Source organism: Hippoglossus hippoglossus, chromosome 19 (assembly GCF_009819705.1).
Source record: "Hippoglossus hippoglossus isolate fHipHip1 chromosome 19, fHipHip1.pri, whole genome shotgun sequence".
In the NCBI taxonomy this organism is placed as follows: Eukaryota; Metazoa; Chordata; class Actinopteri; order Pleuronectiformes; family Pleuronectidae; genus Hippoglossus; species Hippoglossus hippoglossus.
In genome coordinates this window covers 11690462-11709267 of record NC_047169.1, presented here as the reverse complement: position 1 = coordinate 11709267, position 18806 = coordinate 11690462, and the positions used below count along the sequence as shown (strand labels likewise).

At 41.9% G+C, this 18806-nt stretch overlaps 2 protein-coding genes across 10 annotated transcripts; one reads left to right on the top strand and one right to left on the bottom strand.

The window, feature by feature from the left end:
* Nucleotides 1-515: 515 nt before the first annotated feature.
* Nucleotides 516-7002, top strand: luc7l (LUC7-like (S. cerevisiae)). 5 transcript variants are annotated; one of them, XM_034571597.1, is made up of 11 exons: nucleotides 558-768; nucleotides 2150-2220; nucleotides 2569-3392; nucleotides 3625-3723; nucleotides 4313-4423; nucleotides 4583-4726; nucleotides 4827-5003; nucleotides 5115-5203; nucleotides 5308-5337; nucleotides 5438-5593; nucleotides 5837-7002. In XM_034571597.1, exons 4-11 carry the CDS (start codon nucleotides 3628-3630, stop codon nucleotides 5955-5957), a joined length of 924 nt encoding a protein of 307 aa, XP_034427488.1. In that variant the 5' UTR covers nucleotides 558-768; nucleotides 2150-2220; nucleotides 2569-3392; nucleotides 3625-3627; the 3' UTR covers nucleotides 5958-7002. The 5 variants fall into 5 exon arrangements, with proteins under 5 accessions (XP_034427485.1, XP_034427488.1, XP_034427489.1 ...); XM_034571598.1 differs by having other exon boundaries at nucleotides 562-768; nucleotides 3298-3392; XM_034571596.1 differs by having other exon boundaries at nucleotides 562-768; nucleotides 2528-3392.
* Nucleotides 7003-7106: 104 nt separating this feature from the next.
* On the bottom strand, nucleotides 7107-18281 carry LOC117753471 (epidermal growth factor receptor kinase substrate 8-like protein 1). Of its 5 annotated transcripts, none has more exons than XM_034571580.1 (19): nucleotides 18151-18281; nucleotides 16831-16897; nucleotides 16561-16719; nucleotides 16332-16481; nucleotides 16125-16210; nucleotides 14906-15018; nucleotides 14571-14629; nucleotides 14352-14481; nucleotides 13760-13848; nucleotides 13605-13679; nucleotides 12322-12470; nucleotides 11604-11748; nucleotides 10467-10516; nucleotides 10267-10375; nucleotides 9911-10036; nucleotides 9647-9797; nucleotides 8687-8852; nucleotides 8362-8494; nucleotides 7107-7441 (listed from the first exon to the last, which is right to left on the bottom strand). In XM_034571580.1, exons 2-19 carry the CDS (start codon nucleotides 16858-16860, stop codon nucleotides 7355-7357), a joined length of 2007 nt encoding a protein of 668 aa, XP_034427471.1. In that variant the 5' UTR covers nucleotides 16861-16897; nucleotides 18151-18281; the 3' UTR covers nucleotides 7107-7354. The 5 variants fall into 5 exon arrangements, with proteins under 5 accessions (XP_034427471.1, XP_034427472.1, XP_034427475.1 ...); XM_034571581.1 differs by having other exon boundaries at nucleotides 10467-10513; XM_034571584.1 differs by having other exon boundaries at nucleotides 10467-10510.
* Nucleotides 18282-18806: the final 525 nt, after the last annotated feature.

Below are 18806 nucleotides of genomic sequence, written 5' to 3'. Positions count from 1 at the left end.
TCAGTGTTTGACCACAAAGTGTCTGAAAAGAGACCTGGGAGGAGGATGCATTATTTGGAAAAGCAGATTTTGGACCTGTATTTATATCCCTCTGTTTTTTCAGCCAGGAAAAGATTACATGTGTGAAGTTCTCAATGTTGAGTCAAAACAGTCTTGTTAGATCTTTGACTGTATAGATGTCAGGTCAATAATGCAGAAATAGCCGTGTATGCATTACATGGCAGCAGTTCTGCAGATCGAGTCTCACATTCAGCTCTTCAACACAAATAACGACATTAAAACAGGCTTAATTTGATTGAGTTGGGCAGTTTGGCAACGTCCCGCGAGGAGATGCGTCTTCAACTGAGTCTCATAAATCACTGATGACTCTAAATTTTTTTTAGATTTTTTTAGATTCATGATCAACATTATCATCATTTAAAAAAAACACCAACAAACGAGATTATATAGTTCTTTAGCTGTGCGCACTCCCGGGAGGTGCATGCCATTCTCGGCGGGCATGCTGAACTCGGCAGAACACCGGAACCACTGGTTGTTTCGTCACTTCCCTTGTGTGAAACGGAAACAGACGAATCCACGAACTCGAGAAAAGCTGCGAGAGGTGATGCTTGGACGAACACATTATCATACTTCACCTGAGCCACACGCCGAGGAGCCGCTCTCTGTTTTCTAACCTGTACATAGCGCCGTCGACGGAAGGCCCAGCGATGTCTGCCCAGGCTCAAATGCGGGCTCTGCTCGACCAGCTGATGGGGACAGCGAGGGATGGTGAGTTGCAGTAGCATGCTAGCCGAGCTAGCATAGCCAAGATGGAGCCACCGCTGAGGCTGGCTGCTGTTGTCGTGTGATGGACAGACCTGCATGAATGGATGTACTAAAGAGGGCTGCGTTCAATACCGCACAGTTAGACTCGATACGCTTTAACGGATTAACACTAGACTTTAATGTTTGCATCCACGAATTTAGAGATATTTTAGTTTCGCTTTTGTCACTATGAAACTAAACCTTAAACGTAGCTCGTCGCTAAGTTAGCAAATGCTAATGTTTACTGTTTAAGTTATGAAACCTTTGCTGCTTAGCGCCACTGAACGATACACAGCAACCAATTAGATCATTCATTTCCAAGGCAGCACACGTAAAGCATAGTAATTGTTCATATACATGATATTTGCATGAAGGAAATAAACTATATGAAAGAATGAAAATGTCTAAATTATTATTTTAAGTTGTATAATTTAATATCATCTATAGGGCCCCCGGTCCATTTTAGTAAAACATCCAATAATCCAAAATTATTCAAGATCTAGACCTGCATTCATAATCTCACTCAATTTTTTAATTATAAGTAAAAACATTTATTATGCACTGCAATGCTCCCTTTTTGTGTAATGTTATAACCATGTGAGGTACAACATCAAGGTGCTGGAAGAATTTTAATGTCAGTGCTTTTATTTTGTTGAATATAACAGTGTATTGTATCATATATTTTCAGTTGATTGCATGTTTTATATTAAAAATCTAAACCACATCAGTAATGTGTGCATCTGTGAGAAGATTGTAGGGACTGAAAGTACAATATTTATAATGTTGTAGAACATACTCATGGTACACAAGGTAAAAGTAACTTAAAATGGAATTGTTTTTACTTAAAATTGTGTAAAAATTAGATCATAGCCGTGTCTTCATATTTTTTCCATCTGCTTCAGATTGCATTGTTGCGTAGAATTTATAAAAAATAATATCAATAATTTAAAACTTGTGTCTATGAGATCCAACCAATGTAGTGCAAATGACAAGTGCAAATCTCTTATCTCTTAATGCTAATATATAATTTTAGTATTATCGTTCTGCCATTTGGATGCAAACATTAAAAGATGAATCGGCTGTCAAGTCTGATTTCCTGTAGCAGAACATGACGGCTTGCTGCTGTCATGTTATTTAATAAAAGCTGATTCATCCTGACGATAGAATAAAACTGCAGCCCTTTTAGATTATCTTTTAACAAATTGTTAACTCGATTTGTACTGTAAGAGTTGCTTTGTGTTGTGAGTTTGTGGGTGTATGTGTGATGACATTGATATCAAATTCTTCCCATACATTTGTTGCATACAAACTGAACAATTGTGGCCCCTTTATTTTATTCATTAAGGTTCAGTGTATCTTTGCCAGCCTACATCAATCTGCAAAGGAGTTGCAGAAAAGCCTCATGTTCATCGAGCCGTGAGTCACACATAATTTTTAAAGCTGTTATGATGAATATCCAAACAATTTGTTTGCCTTCCGGAAGTTATTGTAGCCATTTTGTAATCACACAAATGGGTTAATCTTTAGTGGCACTAGAATAACAATTTGGAGTAGAACTATACAACCAGACGCCTGGTTGCACTGAAGCCAAAAGGAGAAGTTCTCAAATTCCGATTCGACGTCTTGTTTTTCAGAAGGCAACTTTTGCATTCAGTCAAAACTAAAACTTTGCACACATCATTTTCGATCTGACTTGTGTATGACTCCCAACTTCTTACTACAGGTATGGGCAAGAAAACTGTTCCCATTTATACTTTTCTACAGCGGGTTTAAAATTCTGCAGCTGAGGTCTTGAAGATGCAGAAGGGTACAGTATGTGGTGCAAATCGCAGTGTGTATAAACCCATTTTTTCCCTTGGATTTCTTTTGTGTCTTTTTTTTCTTTTTTGTTTTTAATATTTGTAAAGGTCTTTGCTGGAATATTTGTCTGACATGTTTACATTTTACTGTCACAGTCTTAGTAGCAGGCTTTCTTGTATAGTCCAATTTCCAACTCATGTGTGTATATGTAATAGAAATGCTACAAAGTCATGGTAATCCAAATGAGTTCTAGGAAAGAAATGTAACATTGTGTCCTTCTTGGCTTCATCTTTTGTTGCTCCACATTCATAGTGAACGTTGAGCCTGATCACAAGTTAAACTGAACAGAGGCTCTAATATTTCCACATTTTTATCAAGGTGTGGGTAAGGTAAACACAGAGGTGAGGTAAAAACACAGAACCACGTCTACTTTCTGCATTGTCACATAAGTAAACGTAGTCCACTAGAAACAGTTCATTAGTTGCAGGTAAATATAATGTTGCACTAATAAAGTATATTTGAAACTTCAGATATCTAAGAATTGGTTTTTCACACAATTGCAGGTATATTGACAAACATATGCAGAATTTCTTTTACTGCAGTATAGTAATATGTACTAAACCATTGGAAACCTCGCACCTGCTACCAAGTATGTGAGGTCTTTCTCACTGGTGGTTTTCTGGATTATTTCAGGCGATGAGACGAGGCAGAGGGTCAAGTTCGGTGACGAGCGAGTCTGCAAAAGTCATCTTCTCAACTGCTGTCCACATGACATCCTGTCCGGAACTGTGAGTTGACTGCATTTCTGGTTTGCGCTTCCACATACTGTACAAATATGTATATTTTAAGATGCTGTAATATTTAAAAGCACATTTGACTCCTCACAGGATATTAATTCTCCTTACAGTAAATTACTGTAAAGAGGAAGTAAAACAGTTTATGCACCATGATTTAATTATTAACATCACTCATTTATATTTTCATGTGTGTGTGACATGTGTGCTTATGTCTTGCTGATAGCGCATGGACCTGGGAGAGTGCACGAAGATCCATGACCTCGCACTTCGGGCAGATTATGAAATTGCCTCCAAGGACAGAGATCTGTTCTTTGAGCTAGATGTAAGTGATGTCCTACTATTAATAATACATGTATGCTGACGGTAAAACTGTCAATTTCATATTGCTTTTGTGGAGAAATAGGTTGTACAGCATTCTTACTGATAGAGGAGCTACTTGCTATCACCAGATATTTTTTGCTGTTGTAAATGTCGTACAACACATCCCAGTTCTCACTACCTCAAGATGTCGGATTAACAGATCTATATTGTGGAGGATGTGAATTTTTTCTTCTCTGGGTCTGTATGAAGTATTATTCATTACGCCCTAAAAGCAAGCAAGTAAGCTGAGATGGAGTGAGTCAACAGATGGAAAGATAATACATACAGTTGAGCTTGCCCATTTCCCATTAGCAGTTGCCATGAGCAACCAAGGCCGTAAAAGATATGATAAACTGAGCCTCAGGGAAGAGAAGTGATAATACTGGTCTTGTGACCCCTTCAGGGACACAAAATACACATGAATTATACATGTATATGATGTATATCAGCACATCATTTATAACCCATAGTTTAAAATTTGTTATAAAGTAAGAATCCGCGCTGCCTTCCTGTCTGAGTGTCGTTCTGTGAAAGTTTTCTCATTCTGAAAGGCGGTGGACCACCTGGAGTCATTCATTGCCGACTGTGACCGGAGGACAGAACTCGCCAAGAAGCGCCTCGCTGAGACCCAGGAAGAGATCAGTGCTGAGGTGGCAGCAAAGGTGAGCAAACAGAGTTTTAAGAAGAAAGAGTGAAACTTATTTCCACCTAAGTTTCATACTTATAGTCTTTTTTTTTAATGCACTGTTCAATTTGCTGTTAAATGTTTTGTGCAGGAAATAGCCAGATGTAAAATGTGTTGTTCTGGGCTGTTGTTGTAGGCAGAGAAGGTTCATGAGCTGAATGAGGAAATAGGAAAGCTCCTGGCCAAGGCTGAGCAGCTTGGAGCCGAGGGAAACGTGGACGAGGCCCAGAAGGTTCTGCAGGAGGTGGAGAAGGTCCGCACCAGGAAGAAGGATGCAGAGGTGAGGAATGCAGGAAATGGAATGTGGCGCCTATTGTTTCTTAACATAATACATTAATCTTGTGAGAACTCAATGTCTGTTCCTGTCTGTGTCTCCTCAGGAAGAGTACAGAAACTCAATGCCAGCCTCCAGCTTTCAGCAGCAGAAGCTTCGGGTGTGCGAGGTATGCTCTGCCTACCTGGGTCTCCATGACAACGACCGTCGCCTGGCAGACCATTTTGGTGGGAAGCTTCACCTTGGCTTCATCCAGATCAGAGAAAAACTGGACCAACTAAAGGTAAATTTCTGCCTGTATGTCTGTGATTGACATTGGGCTGATCATCAAAACACAGAGGTTTGGATAAAGATGTTTAACTTCTAAATGGGTCGTTTGGTTTTATTTTATCAGAAAACTGTGGTTGACAAGCAGGAGCAAAGGAACCAGGAACGCTTAAAGAGACGAGAAGAGAGGGAGAAAGAGGAACAGCTGAAGAAGAGGTGGGTGCAGACATTTAAAATTCTAAATGGAATTTCATTTGTTGTATTCAGTGTATTTTTTTTTTATTACATAAGTGTGGTTTTGTTCTCTGCTTATTTCTTAGTACCAGATCACGAAGCCGAGAGCAAAAGAGGTGAGAGCATTGCCTTAACCATCTGTCCACGTTTGAAATGAGTTGCTCTGATGAAAAGTGCTGTTTGTAACTCCCAGGGTTTATCTCTCATTCTCATCAGGTCCCGTTCTCGTGACCGCAGGAGGCGGCGCTCAAGCTCCTCATCACGAGACAAGCGCCGTTCCCGCTCCAGGGAGAGGAAGAGGCGGCATCGCAGCCGATCCCGCTCCCGCAGCCGAGGCCACCGTCACAGCCACGAGCAGAGCTCCAGACACAAGTTTGTACACAACGAAGCCCACTGAGTTCACACCAAGCCCACACAGACTTTAGCTCCATTGCAGTTGGATGTGTTATTTTTTCAGTCACAGTTGCAGCCTTTTTATCAAATAATCTTTTACTTGTTTATAAGAATAAACCATTGAGTTTGTAGGTTTGTTTGGTGACAGGCGTGTACAGGCAAGATTTGATACTATATGAGGACTTGGTGTTGCCTCTCTGAACATCTGGTCTGGTCACGCAGGTCTTCCAGGGACCGAGAGCGCGTGTCCAGAGACGGGTCACGGGAGCGAGACAGGAGGGACGGTATGAACGGCCGGTCGGACTCCCGCCGAGCAGACGACAGGGACATGGGGGACCTCTGAAGACCCGACTCCATCCACCACCGACACAGTCTCCTCCTGTCCCTCTGGTTAATGTAACCTAATGTTACACACAGTCTTTGCCTTGACCCCTTTGTTCTCCTGCCTGCCTCCTTTCTTTGCTTTAAGAGTTAATGCAGCCGGCACAGAGTGTCACTTGTCTAGCATCCAGATATATCAGATTGCATTCGGATGGCGGGGTTAGCTATCGGTCCGTAGTGGAGTGTACATCTGTAATTTGGTGGCTGTCTGTTCAACACGTCCCATGTCTTGTTCTAAACTCCCCAACACCGATTCCAACGGATGCAGAAAACAAGAGCTAACGAACTGCTGGATTAAATCGTAAAAACGGAACCGATCCATATTCGTCATTCATTATTAGTGGGGGATGGTCTTTTGATGCAGAACCAGTCTGTAAATATATTTTGGGCCTACTGATTGTCTTGGTCTGATCAGCCTCGTCCAATCCTGATATTTTTTTGTTTTAATCTCCCTCTGCTTTGAGTGCAGTTCTTGAATGTTTGTTCACATCTTTGTCTCCAGTATTTGGTCTAAATTCAAAATGAAGGGTTTATAATTCGTCGTATTAGCAAGAAATATAACTCATTGTCCAAATCAAGTTTTCTTTTGTGCTGCCAGCTGTGAAGGGAATCTGTTCAGTTGTTTTGCCAGTTGAAGTAACTGCTTGTTTTTAGTTTGTATTGGTGGCAGTCTCTCTTGTTTTCGAAATTTTAGTTCTAGCTTAATTTCCTTTTTATTTAAAATATCGAGAATAAATGGAAACTTCCACATTAGCGTCGGCATGTGAAGCAGTAGGCTCAGAAATGACATCTTAAATTCAGTGCTAAAACTGTGTACACGTTGTGGCTCGAGTCAAACTGAAAACATCGGCGTGGTTCAAAACAAATTCCTTTTGTGTGTAGATTTATATTTCAGTGCAGACAGATTTGAATGGATGCATTGCTTTACCTAATGTGTGAAGTCATATCTGTTTATGTTCTGCTGGAAATCTTTCTTTAAGTCTCAATTAAAAACTCTTACCATTTTACTTTTTATTGTGTCTTGGCATGTTAATCATGGTTGAAGTATTTAGCAAAGATGTGTATCATTGGAGTTGGTCTTAGAAAAAGAAATTCACATTTGAGACGAGCATCATAATTTAAAAATGGTGTATTTTAATGTTAGAATGTGTAGTTTGCACAGCGCCTGCTTGGATTAAAAACACTTGGTGATGTAGTTGCGTATGAGTGAGCATGACGATCTTCAGACAATCTTTGATTATAGATTGGCTGTGACACGTTGGCTCTCTGGTGAATATAATTTAAAAATTGAGTGACAGCTGCAGCACCAGGCGAACAATCCTTCGTGTGAATCTCTTCATGGTGGGAGACGCCTGCTGCTCACAGTGTGCTGCTCTCCTGCTTCAGATCCACCTTCATCTTCTGTTTCTCCATGACCGTCTCCAGCTCTGTGGCCCTTCTGGCGTCCTGCAGAGGAAACAAACAAATAAGGACAAATGAAGCTCGAGAGATCAACTGAAGTCAAATGTGCTGCAAAGAAACTAGGTGAAAACTGATTGTTGCACACATTTAGCACCAGATTAGTCCCCTGAGTTTAAAAGTATTAATGCATGACCTTAGTTTTTAGCAACTTATGATTCAGGTATATAATTCATAGTGAGGACAAAGTCGCTTAAGTTAGATTACAATTTAAATGTTTCATCCTCACATAATTATAATCTAACTTATTTATTAGTGAAGTGTAAATAATGGAATAGAATGTCTTTACTGACATTGTATATTGTACAAGGACATTTGCTGTGCATCTCCAAAATGTGTAATAAACAGACAACTAATAGGATCATATATATATATTCATAGTAACATTTAGCATTTTGATAAACTATTGCACAGTATAATGTTAAAAAAAGAAGTGTGCGTTAAAATTGTTGGACAGTTTTCAAGTAATTCATGGATCTTGATGGGGAAAAGATTCAGGCATGTCTAGGTGACTGATATCTATGGGAGTGTGCAAATTTGTACAAAACCCACAGAAAATATGGATCTAGTGAATTTAAATGTGGTTTCATAAGGGGACTGTTAATGTGCCATCTTAGTTAAATTACGTATTTGATGAAGAAATGCTGCATTTCAAAACTTATGAATTCAGTGAAATTAGTTCATGAAATAACTGATTCTAGTTAAAATATTGCATATATTATTATAATGGGATCATTTTCAGGATAGAAGATTGCACACATGTTGCTGATTGTTACTGAGCTTAAAGGATGTGCTATAGAAGTAACTTCAGGGGTTTGGGGACTGAAACTTAGGTCTTCAGTGCACAGTTCAGCATTTAACAATATCTTCTCTTATCTAGTAAAATCCACTGTTTTCCCGGACCGTACCTCCAGCAGTGCTTTCTGCACAGTGAGCTGACTGTAGACCCTTGCGCCCTCTTCTGGAATCACAGCTCGTAGCTCCTCCTTGTTGAGGGAGAAGAGCTGGGCCCCTGTCAGCACTCCCAGACACGACACCGTCCTGAGTGGCACAAGAGGAGAATACATTCTCCAGTACACAGTTTTCATCCATATAAACGTTACACAAGAAATGAGCCTGTACACTTTAATTCATGTCAAATGAAGGAGGCCGTTTCTCTCGACCTAAGTGTGCTGGCAGCACTCCAGCGTATAAACAGTGAGTGGTTAATCTGCTCTGTAGAACATCACTCACGGTTCACTGAAGCCTTTCCCCCGGAGCCACTCGGCCACTTCCTCTGAGGGGGAGTGGTAGTCCAGAGGGACGGCGGTCTCTGAGGAGCGAGGGATGACCAGAGGTTTGTGCAGGTGGGTCTTTCCGTTGGTCAGCCTGTGGAGCAGCTCGTCATTCACCAGCATGGCTGCAAAGATTCAAGGGGACATTTCAGCTTCTCGTGCTCAAATGATCATGTGTGAACAACAAAATCTAAATAAAAACGTACAAATCAAACATTCCAGAGATAAATAATCATTAAGTATTATTCAAGCCTGACTACAAGATTTACTACTACTAAGTATTAAAAGTAAAAATGCTTGCAGAGTGTAGCCTATTCCCTATTGCAGCTGTTTACTACATCATTCAGTATATTCTGTTTAATACCAGAATAAACAGACTGCCATATGAATAATGAACACTGCAGATGATCTTAATACATATCTATAATTTATGGCTGAGCCTCGACAATGAATGGCCTCTTCCGAATATATTTTAGGTGTAATGCAATGCATTCTAAAAATGTAGTGGAGCAGAAGGTACAGATATTTATACATGTTGTGGAGTAAAAGTGAAAAGTACATGAAAATATATCTAATTAAGGACAGGTACCTGAACAATTTATTTTAAGTAAAGCAATAAATAAGAAAATGTACTTTGTTACATTCAACCACTGCTTTTAATATTGTTCAATAACATCACTTTTTTTATTGAACTATTTATTATTCCTACGGTCCCTGTGGGGGACTTTATCTTTATCTTATCTTAAACTCGGTACTCTGGCTTCCTCATTCCATGTTGTGGCTACAAGGTGGAGCCAGATTTCACATTTTCACAGTTTGTGTCCGTTTCTCTCAGTCACACAGTCCAGGACAGTGTAGCTCCCTATATTCCAACCTCTTTATCACAGCATTTATGTGTCCCGCTCAACTGTTTTGGTACCTTTATCTGAGTCCTCTGCAGTCTGCATGTGTTGGTTGTATCCTGGTATGCTGCGGGGGCGCTGTGGGGAGTGGGTCGGGGCCTGGGGCTGGGCAGGAGGGCTGGGTGGGACCGCAGAGAAAATGTTGGTGAGGGGAGGTGGAGCAGGAGCCTGTAGGAATTTAGGGCGGAGAGAAAAGCAAACACTTGAATTCCCTCTGCTATGTACAGGTGAGAGCCGTGTGTGTGTGTGTGTTTATATGCATGTGTGGGTGTGTGTCTTACACTGGGGGGCTGGTTGGTGATGGGGCTGTTTATGTGGGCCATGGGCTCCAGGATGTTGAAGGGGACAAATCCGATCTGGTTGTAGCTGTTACGACACTTCCACCAGCGCTTTGAGGATTCAACCACCTGTCAGACAGAGGAGATGCTGTCAGTCAGGGTTATCTATCTATCTATCTATCTATCTATCTATCTATCCAGAAATTCCTCTGTCAGCACTATTCACAGGATGTCGGTGTTTTTAACAACTCTACAACACAATAAAATAACTTTGCAAACTGTAAAATAAACTATAATGAAGAAGCTTAATGCTGGATTCCTGAACATGTGACTGTACATGATCTTCTTGGCTATATTACCTCCAGCTTCTCCCCCTGCTGCACCGACAGCTCGCTGCTGTTCCTGGCTATGAAGTCGTAACTGCAGCTGTAGAGTCTATCAGGATCCGGTGTGAATGGGCTGGAGTCTCTGAGAGGGAGAGGAGACACACGCTGGTGTTATGCACACGGTGGGTGAATGAGAGCAACTGACTGATTAGCCTTTTCAAAAGAGGACGTACGTCTCGTCACTGACACGGGTACCAGGAGGAGGGACCGGCTGATGCTGCTGTGGGCCAAGACAAGATGGACATGTGTGGGTATACAGCATGACAACACACAGCATGTAGAATAAGAGGTCAAAGGTCAACATGCAGAGGGGCAGGGGTGGTTGATAAAATAAAAGACAGTCTCCTCGGTAATGTGTTGAGATTTTGCAAGAAGAGATTAAAGATGACTTAGATTATTTTCATTTTATCTAATGTTTGAACTACTTTGATTACAACAGGTCAAATTCACTGACAGAGACCAGTAATGAGCATTCCTACACATCAGCAAAATCATATAATACTTTTTCTTAGGACCAATAATTGTATGTCCAACATACGTGCACACTTCCTGATTCAGTAAGGTGCACGTCTAAGTTATTACCATTAGCTCTATAGCTCCTTGTTTAAGTGCATTGTGTTCCTCAAAAAGCATAGAAAATAACAATTCTTAACAAATTGTAATTTTTATTGTTATTATTACTATTTCTTCTTAAAGACTACTGGCAGGACAGGGACACTTCAGGGGCCAATCAGATTGTAGCTGCTGGCCCCACCTCGGGATCCGCCCCTGCATGTGCCAATAAGAAAATATGCATTACTCCATTAAGAAAAAAGAGCAGAATGTGGAGCCCTGGAGAAATGAAGGGAAAGCTACATGATTGGAGGGGTTTTCTCAACTGGGCTCAACAGGTTTGTATTTGGTGACTTACTTATTTCAAAACCATCTAAAAAGAAAATTCCAAACACACCTCCGGGCCAAATGTCTAATGACAAATATTAAACAGTCTTGAATTTGTGTCTCATTAGAGTCTGTGACTTTGTGCATTGGTATTTTTGTGCAGCCTCCATGAAAACTGCATCAGGACACTTTCTATTTAACAAATTTAAGAAACAAACTAAATTTATGGGTGTGACAAAGCTCCAACCTCTTTTTAACACCTCAGAGAACTTTCTTTTCAACAGTTTTTCACTCCTGTGTTGCAGCTCTACTACTTATTGCACTGGATATTTACATGTGTTGTATTTTCACACACTAATATTTTGAGTGCTCTTCTCTTTTGACAGACAATGGCGCGTCAAACCCATTTCCTAAACACAGGTATTCCATACCTCTTGTTTTACTGGGAGGGCTTCATGTTTGTGCTGTGACTCGACCGGATCTTCCCAAACCTGCCCGTCTGCCCTCAAGGCTTCTGGTTTCCAGCCGTCCAAGAAAACAGGCGTGTACGGAGCGACAGGTCCTCTGAGCTGAGAGCTGAGAGAGCAAAAACAAACACTGGATTAGTCCTCAATGCACCAAAACTATCATTATATTCACTCAGTTTTTTTAAACAAAGCTAATACTAATGGTTAAAATGGTTATTTTGAGCTGATAGAAAAATATCCTCACCCTGGTACATTTTCTCTACTCAATTTGCTCTATTCAAAAACAAGCGCCTTTAAATATTTTACATACCATCATTGTATTTTGTTTTATTTTCAATTATCAGTCTAGTGTTCCAATTAGATCAGATTTGTTTTCTTCTCCATGCATGTGTGCATATGTAGGAATGTGTTTATATGCGTATATGTATTTATGTGTATGTATATATGTAATGTTTTGTCTATAAAGGATGCATGGGCCATGGAAGTCTCTTTGTTCAACCTCACATATTGTAAGACAAAACTTTCATGTATCAATGAAAACAAGGTACAAGCATGTTAAGCAATGTTTGCTTTCTTTTCCAGGATGGTGGTATAATGAATAATCGTATAAATAAAAACATTATTTTATGTTACTTTATAAAAAAAGGCCACTGTAAGCTGGAGGTGTTTGTTTGGTACTGACCGAGAGTGTGTCCAGTTGGGACCCAGCGACGTCCACAGCTGCCTCTCCTCCTGGCTCAGGGTGTCGTCCAGCAGCGACACAGCAGAGTTGGTCATGGAGGGGCTGGACACTGAGGCTCCCAGAGCTGGTCCTCCTGTCGTTTTCACCATCTGTCCGCACCCAGAGAACAACAAAACACGTGTTAATGCCCACAGTCTGCGAAAACAGGCCGGATACTCAAAGTCCAAACGAAGCAAGAGAGTCAAAAGGAAACTTTGTGTTAGAAAACTGACAATCAAAGCACAGACACACACGAAAAGAAGAGACACAGTTCCAGACCTGTGGGGCTTTGTGTTTTCCATTCAGGCACGCCAGTTTACACAAGTCAAACACACCCGTTCCACCCTTTGACTGTTTGAACTGATTCATTCCTGTAGAAACACTGAGGCACCAACCTTAAATGTTTTATCAAATATCTACGGAGACACACCTGAAATACCAAGCCTCTTTTGACATTAGTTCAATATTGAAATGTTCCTGGATTAAAATTCCCTCCGTTTCTGCGAATTGGGGCCACTTCACTGTTGAAAACTTCCCCGACAGGAAAATAAAGTAAATGTAAGTAAAGGTAATATACTGTCATTTAAGTTTCTAAATCAGCAGGACTTTCTTTTAAAGAAAGACGAAGGAAGGATTTCTAACCCTAACCCTAACCCTAACCCTTTTTTAAGTATCCAGGTAAAATCCGGACTAAAGGCTAAAGTATATAGATTTTTCTCACAGCAGATATGTTGACATGCAATGGGTAAATGTATAAATAATAAAAGCCATTGCTATTGTTATCAGGATGTGTTTTTCCTACATCGGCACGTCCAAATAGGCGTATGCACCAGGAAAGCATATCTGCATACAATAATGTCTCGGGCAACAAGATCAAACAAATCAAGTTTCAATCAGGTTATCACACAGGGAACGACCCTGAGTAAACACTGACTGGAACATTGAGTTAATGACAACATTACTCAACTAAACGACTTTTCCATTATTTTGACATGACACATGCCTTTGTCCAACAACGTCTTTTATATAACCTAATCATCATGACAATTTATTTTCCACTTCACATTTATCCTCTCTCCGGTGTGTGATGAGTAACACGTGTGCTGGATTTATTTGAAGACGTTTATCATGTCATAACCCGTCGAATATCTATGCTGCTATGAAAGTGTTTATAGCAACAGCAACAACAGGTGTCGTCCTCAGAGACCTGGTGGAGACGTGGATGTCAAACCGCACTGACTCACCATGTCCAGAGGTTTGAATACATGGTGAACGAGCTCCTCTGATGAAGGGTTGGAGATGGTTGATTTCAGACGGGCCTGTAAAGAAATACATAGGAGGAATTTATCACAGTGTTGTGCAAAGAGGAAAATAAATAATGACCTGACTGAATACGCACCAGGAGGCTGAAGCAATATTTGAATTTCTGGAATACGTCGATGAATTCCTCCTCTGGTGGGGGGCGAGCCTTTAGAGAGAGTTGATCATCTGTTGACCAAGAGTGGAGACACAAAGAATACAAAAGGGGTTATTACCAGGGGTGGATCCAGGGGTGGGACCAGGGGGGCACTGGCCCCTGCTGAAATCTGATTGGACCCTGATGTGCCCCCTTCCTGTCAGCAATCCTTAAAATAGAAAAACTAGCAATACTAACAATAAATATGACAATTTATCTTTTTTATGAGCTCTTTGGAGGAACTCAATGTGCTTGAAAAATGTATATTGAACTATATTCAATGACGTTTGCTTTTGCTCAAAGTTATAGAGCAAACAGGAATGATTTCAATATGCACCTTACTGAGTCAGAGATAGTGCACAGATGTTGGACATTTAATTTGCCCCTCTGTGTAAATTGAGGCCCCTTTATGGCCCCCCGGATTGAAAGATCCTGGATCCGCCAATGGTTATTATAGCGAAAAATTTGAATGAGTTCAATCAAAAATATTTTTGTAAATAACAGCTGCAAAACTCCACCCCTGTCTCCTTCCTACCTTCTGCAGTTTGCTTTTTGCTCTTCTTCTTTTTCTTCTTCTTCTGGCTCAGCACCGTGGCGGCCTCGGCCGTCTGCTGCAGCTTAGCCATGAAGTTCTCAATGTCGTCGAAGCAGTGATTGAGGATCCCCTGGAGAGAGCAAGAACCAGTTGGTTACGACATTCGGGTATGAAATGCATGAATGAATGAAAAGACACAGAGGTGATGAGGAGGCGTACCACTTCTCGCACGGCTCGCAGGAAAGAGACATCAGGCCCGCCGTTCACAGCGTTTGCTGCTTGGGAAGAGAGGAGCGGAGTCAGGTGATCCATTTTCATTCCCGACTCTGCATGCTGTTTGAAATTCCTGTCCCCTCTTACCCCTGATAGCCACCCTCCCCCTTTTACAAATACACACACACAAAGCAATCTCTGTGCTCCTGAGCCTTTTACCGTCAATGTCCAGCTTCTCTCCTTTCCTTCTTACCGTCTAACATCTTGCCAAATACTTCTACAACAAAGGATTTTACTGTCATACGAAGGCATTTGTGTGAAAGGCAATCTTTTTTTCTTACCTCTGGGTCCAGGGTAAGGCGGAGGGTTTGCCGGTGGGGCATTTGGAGCCTGTGCGACGGGGGGATGTGGGATTCCATAGGGGTCGATCACCTCTCCTCCGCTCTGAGGAGCCCTGGGGAAACAAGTGGAGAGTTTCATCCCCGCTGCACTCTCACAACTTTACGTCCGTCTTGCAGAACGATGGCAGCGACAATCACTGGAAACACCCTTCAAGTGAGTGTGACACACTGACTCGTAGACTCCTGACTGTCAGACAGGCTCATCCTCATTCTGCGAGCCTCAAACCGATGCAGCCTCGCAGAGCGGTTGCAACACAAGGGCAACTTTGATCCAGGCCACACAACGGAGACCTCCATCAATAGACAATGTGCTGTCTCTGAAATTCAATGCCGCAGCCCTTATTCCACTGAGGTACAGTAAACAGTGTGAAAGTGCTTACTCACAGGGAGGCCTTCCATTTCACAAACACTCTGCTTCAATCTGAATCCACCTTTAAACACACGAGCCGGGTTTAAAAAGCAAAAGACAAGGCTGTGGATCACTGCAGGTTAAAACCTTCCTTATGTTTGCTCACTCTTGTACAATCGCAAGGTCCCTGCAAGTGCCTCGGAGGACTGACTCACAATCGTACACATTAAAAATCCCCACCCGTCTCTCCGCCCTTCTTACCACATGAGTGTGTCCTTAACTCGTCCTTTACGGAGAATCTTTTATTTTTGAAAGCAAGTAATCCGTTCAGGCTCCGAGCCGGCACTGTGCCTCCGTCATCCCTCCACCTGCTCTCTCTCTCTCTCTCTGTATTTTCTGTCACAATGGACCTGTTATCTCTGTCACACCTACTTAAGTTATGTGAAAACCAGTTGAACAAGTCTCTCTCTCTCTCGCGCTCTCTTTCTCTTTCTCAGCTGTTTACACTGTCCTCTCTGTCTCTCTCCCGCCCTCTCTCTCACACAGGTGAATGGTGACATCAGGCAGGTTTGCTTTTATAATAGGGGTAAAAAAAAGAAGGAAGGAGGTAAATAAATGGACGATGGGTCTGAATTATCATCTTGTTCGTCTTTGGGTGTCCATCAACCTCCTCTAGGATAATATGATTGCAAACATACACATAGATTCAGAAACCCTGGCCCTAACCCTAGAGACAGAGACAGAATTTCATGAGGAACCAACATCAAATCAATGCATTTCTGTTTTTTAAGTCTTTCCCGTAGGACGTACCTGGAGGTTTCAGCAGCGGGCTTCTTGCTCCTTCTGCTGGAGGAACCCGAAACTGTCTGTGTGATATTGTCACAGATTTCTTCTGCCTGCGGGAGTGAGAAACCAAACGTCATCATCACCCGTAAAACCAGAACCGCGCTGACGATTCAAACCTGACAGTGAGTCAGGTGGGAAAGGCAGGGAAGCTGCTCCAGTGTTATTACTCACCGGCACAGTCTCACAGTTGAAGAAGAGAATGTCCGGCTTCTTCTGATCCTCACTCTGGCAGATGAGCATGAGGAGGGAGGGGAAGGCTTTCATGGTGTTGATGGCATCGCATCTGAAGATGGATTTGAAGGGGTAGTTCTCCAGCTCATCCTGCAGGAAGTCAAAGTTATTATACATGCATGCATCTCATCTTCATCCTGCAGTGGCTGTTGGGGCCATCGGTCCTCACCCTGCTCTGTATGTCTCGGAGCTGAACGGCCTGCTCGCCGACGTCCAGCAACATCTGTTGACTCCACAGCTTTTTGTTCTGAGCCAGGAAGGAGAGGCGCGAGCGGGCCTCCTCCACGCCCTGCACATCCCCGTCCTGGAGTGAGAACGTCAGCAGGTGCTGCGAGCAGAGAGCGAGAGGTGGTGATGATGAAGGGAGGAAAAAGGCACCTTTAAACATCTCTTGATCTCTACAGGAATGTGGTAAGCATGTGCAGCAGGTGAGACTCACGTTTACAAGATACCGGGAGATGTTTGTCATCCTTCGTCCACTGTGTCAGCTTTCAGTGAGTCGATGGCTGAGGAGAAGGGGGTCAGAGGACAGTTCAGGTGCAGCCGCATAGGGTGACGTCATCGCACCTTTGAGCCAAACAGATGTAGGTGTGTGTCCCCACACATCAAAATTGTTTTGGCCCATATTTAGCCCATATTTGACCCACACTGTCACACTGCTACACTGTCACTGCCCACATTCCACATGGAATGATGGCACTTAGGCAGTATGCTCCTGTTTGCCAGATCTGGGCCACAAGTATGCCGTAGTAATACCGGATGTCAACCAAGGGTGGCCCGAATTTTTTATGTGCTATTTGGGCCAATTTAACGGTTCACCACTCGGGCCACTTCAGGTTCACATCCAGATTACACCTCGCCTAGAGCACAACATGTTTGCCAAAAAAGGCCCACATTTATTTTGGGATACTTAGGCAACATTTGCTATTTTACAAGTGGCCTACTCTCGGTTCACGTCCATTTTGTCTGGGCCACAAGGGGGTCAGAAGTGTTGCATCATTGCCTGAAGTGACCTTCATCTGTATGCAATCTGGGTCGGGTGCCACTCGTCTTGTTTTTAAGACCTGAAGTTTCACCTTCTCTCTAAACTAACACGTAGTAGGCAGGGACGCGTGAAAGCAACATTCTCATTCAAATTTTGCTTTCCTCTGTTTCAGTGCTCGTTAGCCTGTTACTATCTCTGCTTCAGTAACCATGACGCGCGTGTGTGTGTGTGTGTGTGTTTGTGTGAGAGAGAGAGAGAGAGAGAGAACTGCCCAACCAGTCTGACGACAGTACAGTGTGCCTCATCACTCAGTCTCTCGGCTCGTCATTGACCATCAATACTGGAGCCACCAGTATCACATGAGAGTCAACGTCCATTGGTTTCAGGAAAGACACTTGATACAAAGCGACTTTCCATATTATTTGTTAATAAAAACCATTGTCAAACTGGTATACTTGAAGTCACACTAATGATATTTCCAAAAACAAACAGAAGAATTAAAATATTTCAATAGCCACATAATAAAATGCCATCTGGTACACACGATTCTTAAGTGAAGTGATATAATACCTTTTAAAATAAAGTCTACATCAGCACTACAAAGAATTAATGTATACTAAGATATAGTGAGAATTCAACCCCAGCACATTACCCTTTTATTAATTTTACAAAAACACATTATCAGCCATCCAGATTATATCCAAAGTTGATGTATATACAGTTCAGTCAACTACAGATGTGGATGATTGGAAAATATTTGTTAAATCAACTTACCGAGGTTTGAAAAGGCTCCCACTGCTTTATTCCTGCTGTGAACAGCTGTGTGTGTGTTTGTGCTGAGATCAAAACCTGTCCCGTGTCTCAGTGCCTCTGCAGGTGTCTCGCTTTCCTCTTAGAAACTTAAACCTTTCACGGAGCAGAGTTGTGTCACCTTGTGTTGTTCCCGCCCAGTATACCACCCCACCTTGGAGATAAAATATTTACTCACCCTCCCTCCTGTACACCTACACACCAACACGTGCACTTTTTTTAAAACACAGGGACACATTTGGAAAAACTGTGCAGGCACATAGATAGAAATGTCTGTGTTTTCTTTTTGGAAAGTTGGGTTTACAATTTAAACTTAATGACTTGCACATGGTGGAATTATATTATATATAATTATATATATATTATAAACTTTATTTTAGACTGAAGACTATTAATTTACAAGTAATTTCAATGATATTATTCCAGGCAGCAAGGTTGTCATTCAAAATTAAACCTTAAATGTTGGGAAATGAAATGTATTATAACTGTCACCTGATGACTGCAGACAAACAGGCACATTTTAGATACTCCATATCCACACACACACACACACACACACACACACACACACACACACACACACACACACAAAACTTAACTAGAGTTAGTACTTGCCTAAC

Coding starts and splice junctions, on each gene's coding strand:
- luc7l (XM_034571594.1), top strand. CDS start 708: ATGTCTGCCCAGGCTCAAATGCGGGCTCTGCTCGACCAGCTGATGGGG. Junction 5,204..5,307: donor GAGGAACAGCTGAAGAAGAG/GTGGGTGCAGAC, acceptor CTTATTTCTTAG/TACCAGATCACGAAGCCGAG. Junction 5,594..5,836: donor GAGCAGAGCTCCAGACACAA/GTTTGTACACAA, acceptor CTGGTCACGCAG/GTCTTCCAGGGACCGAGAGC.
- LOC117753471 (XM_034571580.1), bottom strand. CDS start 16,860: ATGACAAACATCTCCCGGTATCTTGTAAAC. Junction 16,482..16,560: donor TCCGAGACATACAGAGCAGG/GTGAGGACCGAT, acceptor GACTTCCTGCAG/GATGAGCTGGAGAACTACCC. Junction 15,019..16,124: donor CCCGCTGCTGAAACCTCCAG/GTACGTCCTACG, acceptor TTGTTTCCCCAG/GGCTCCTCAGAGCGGAGGAG.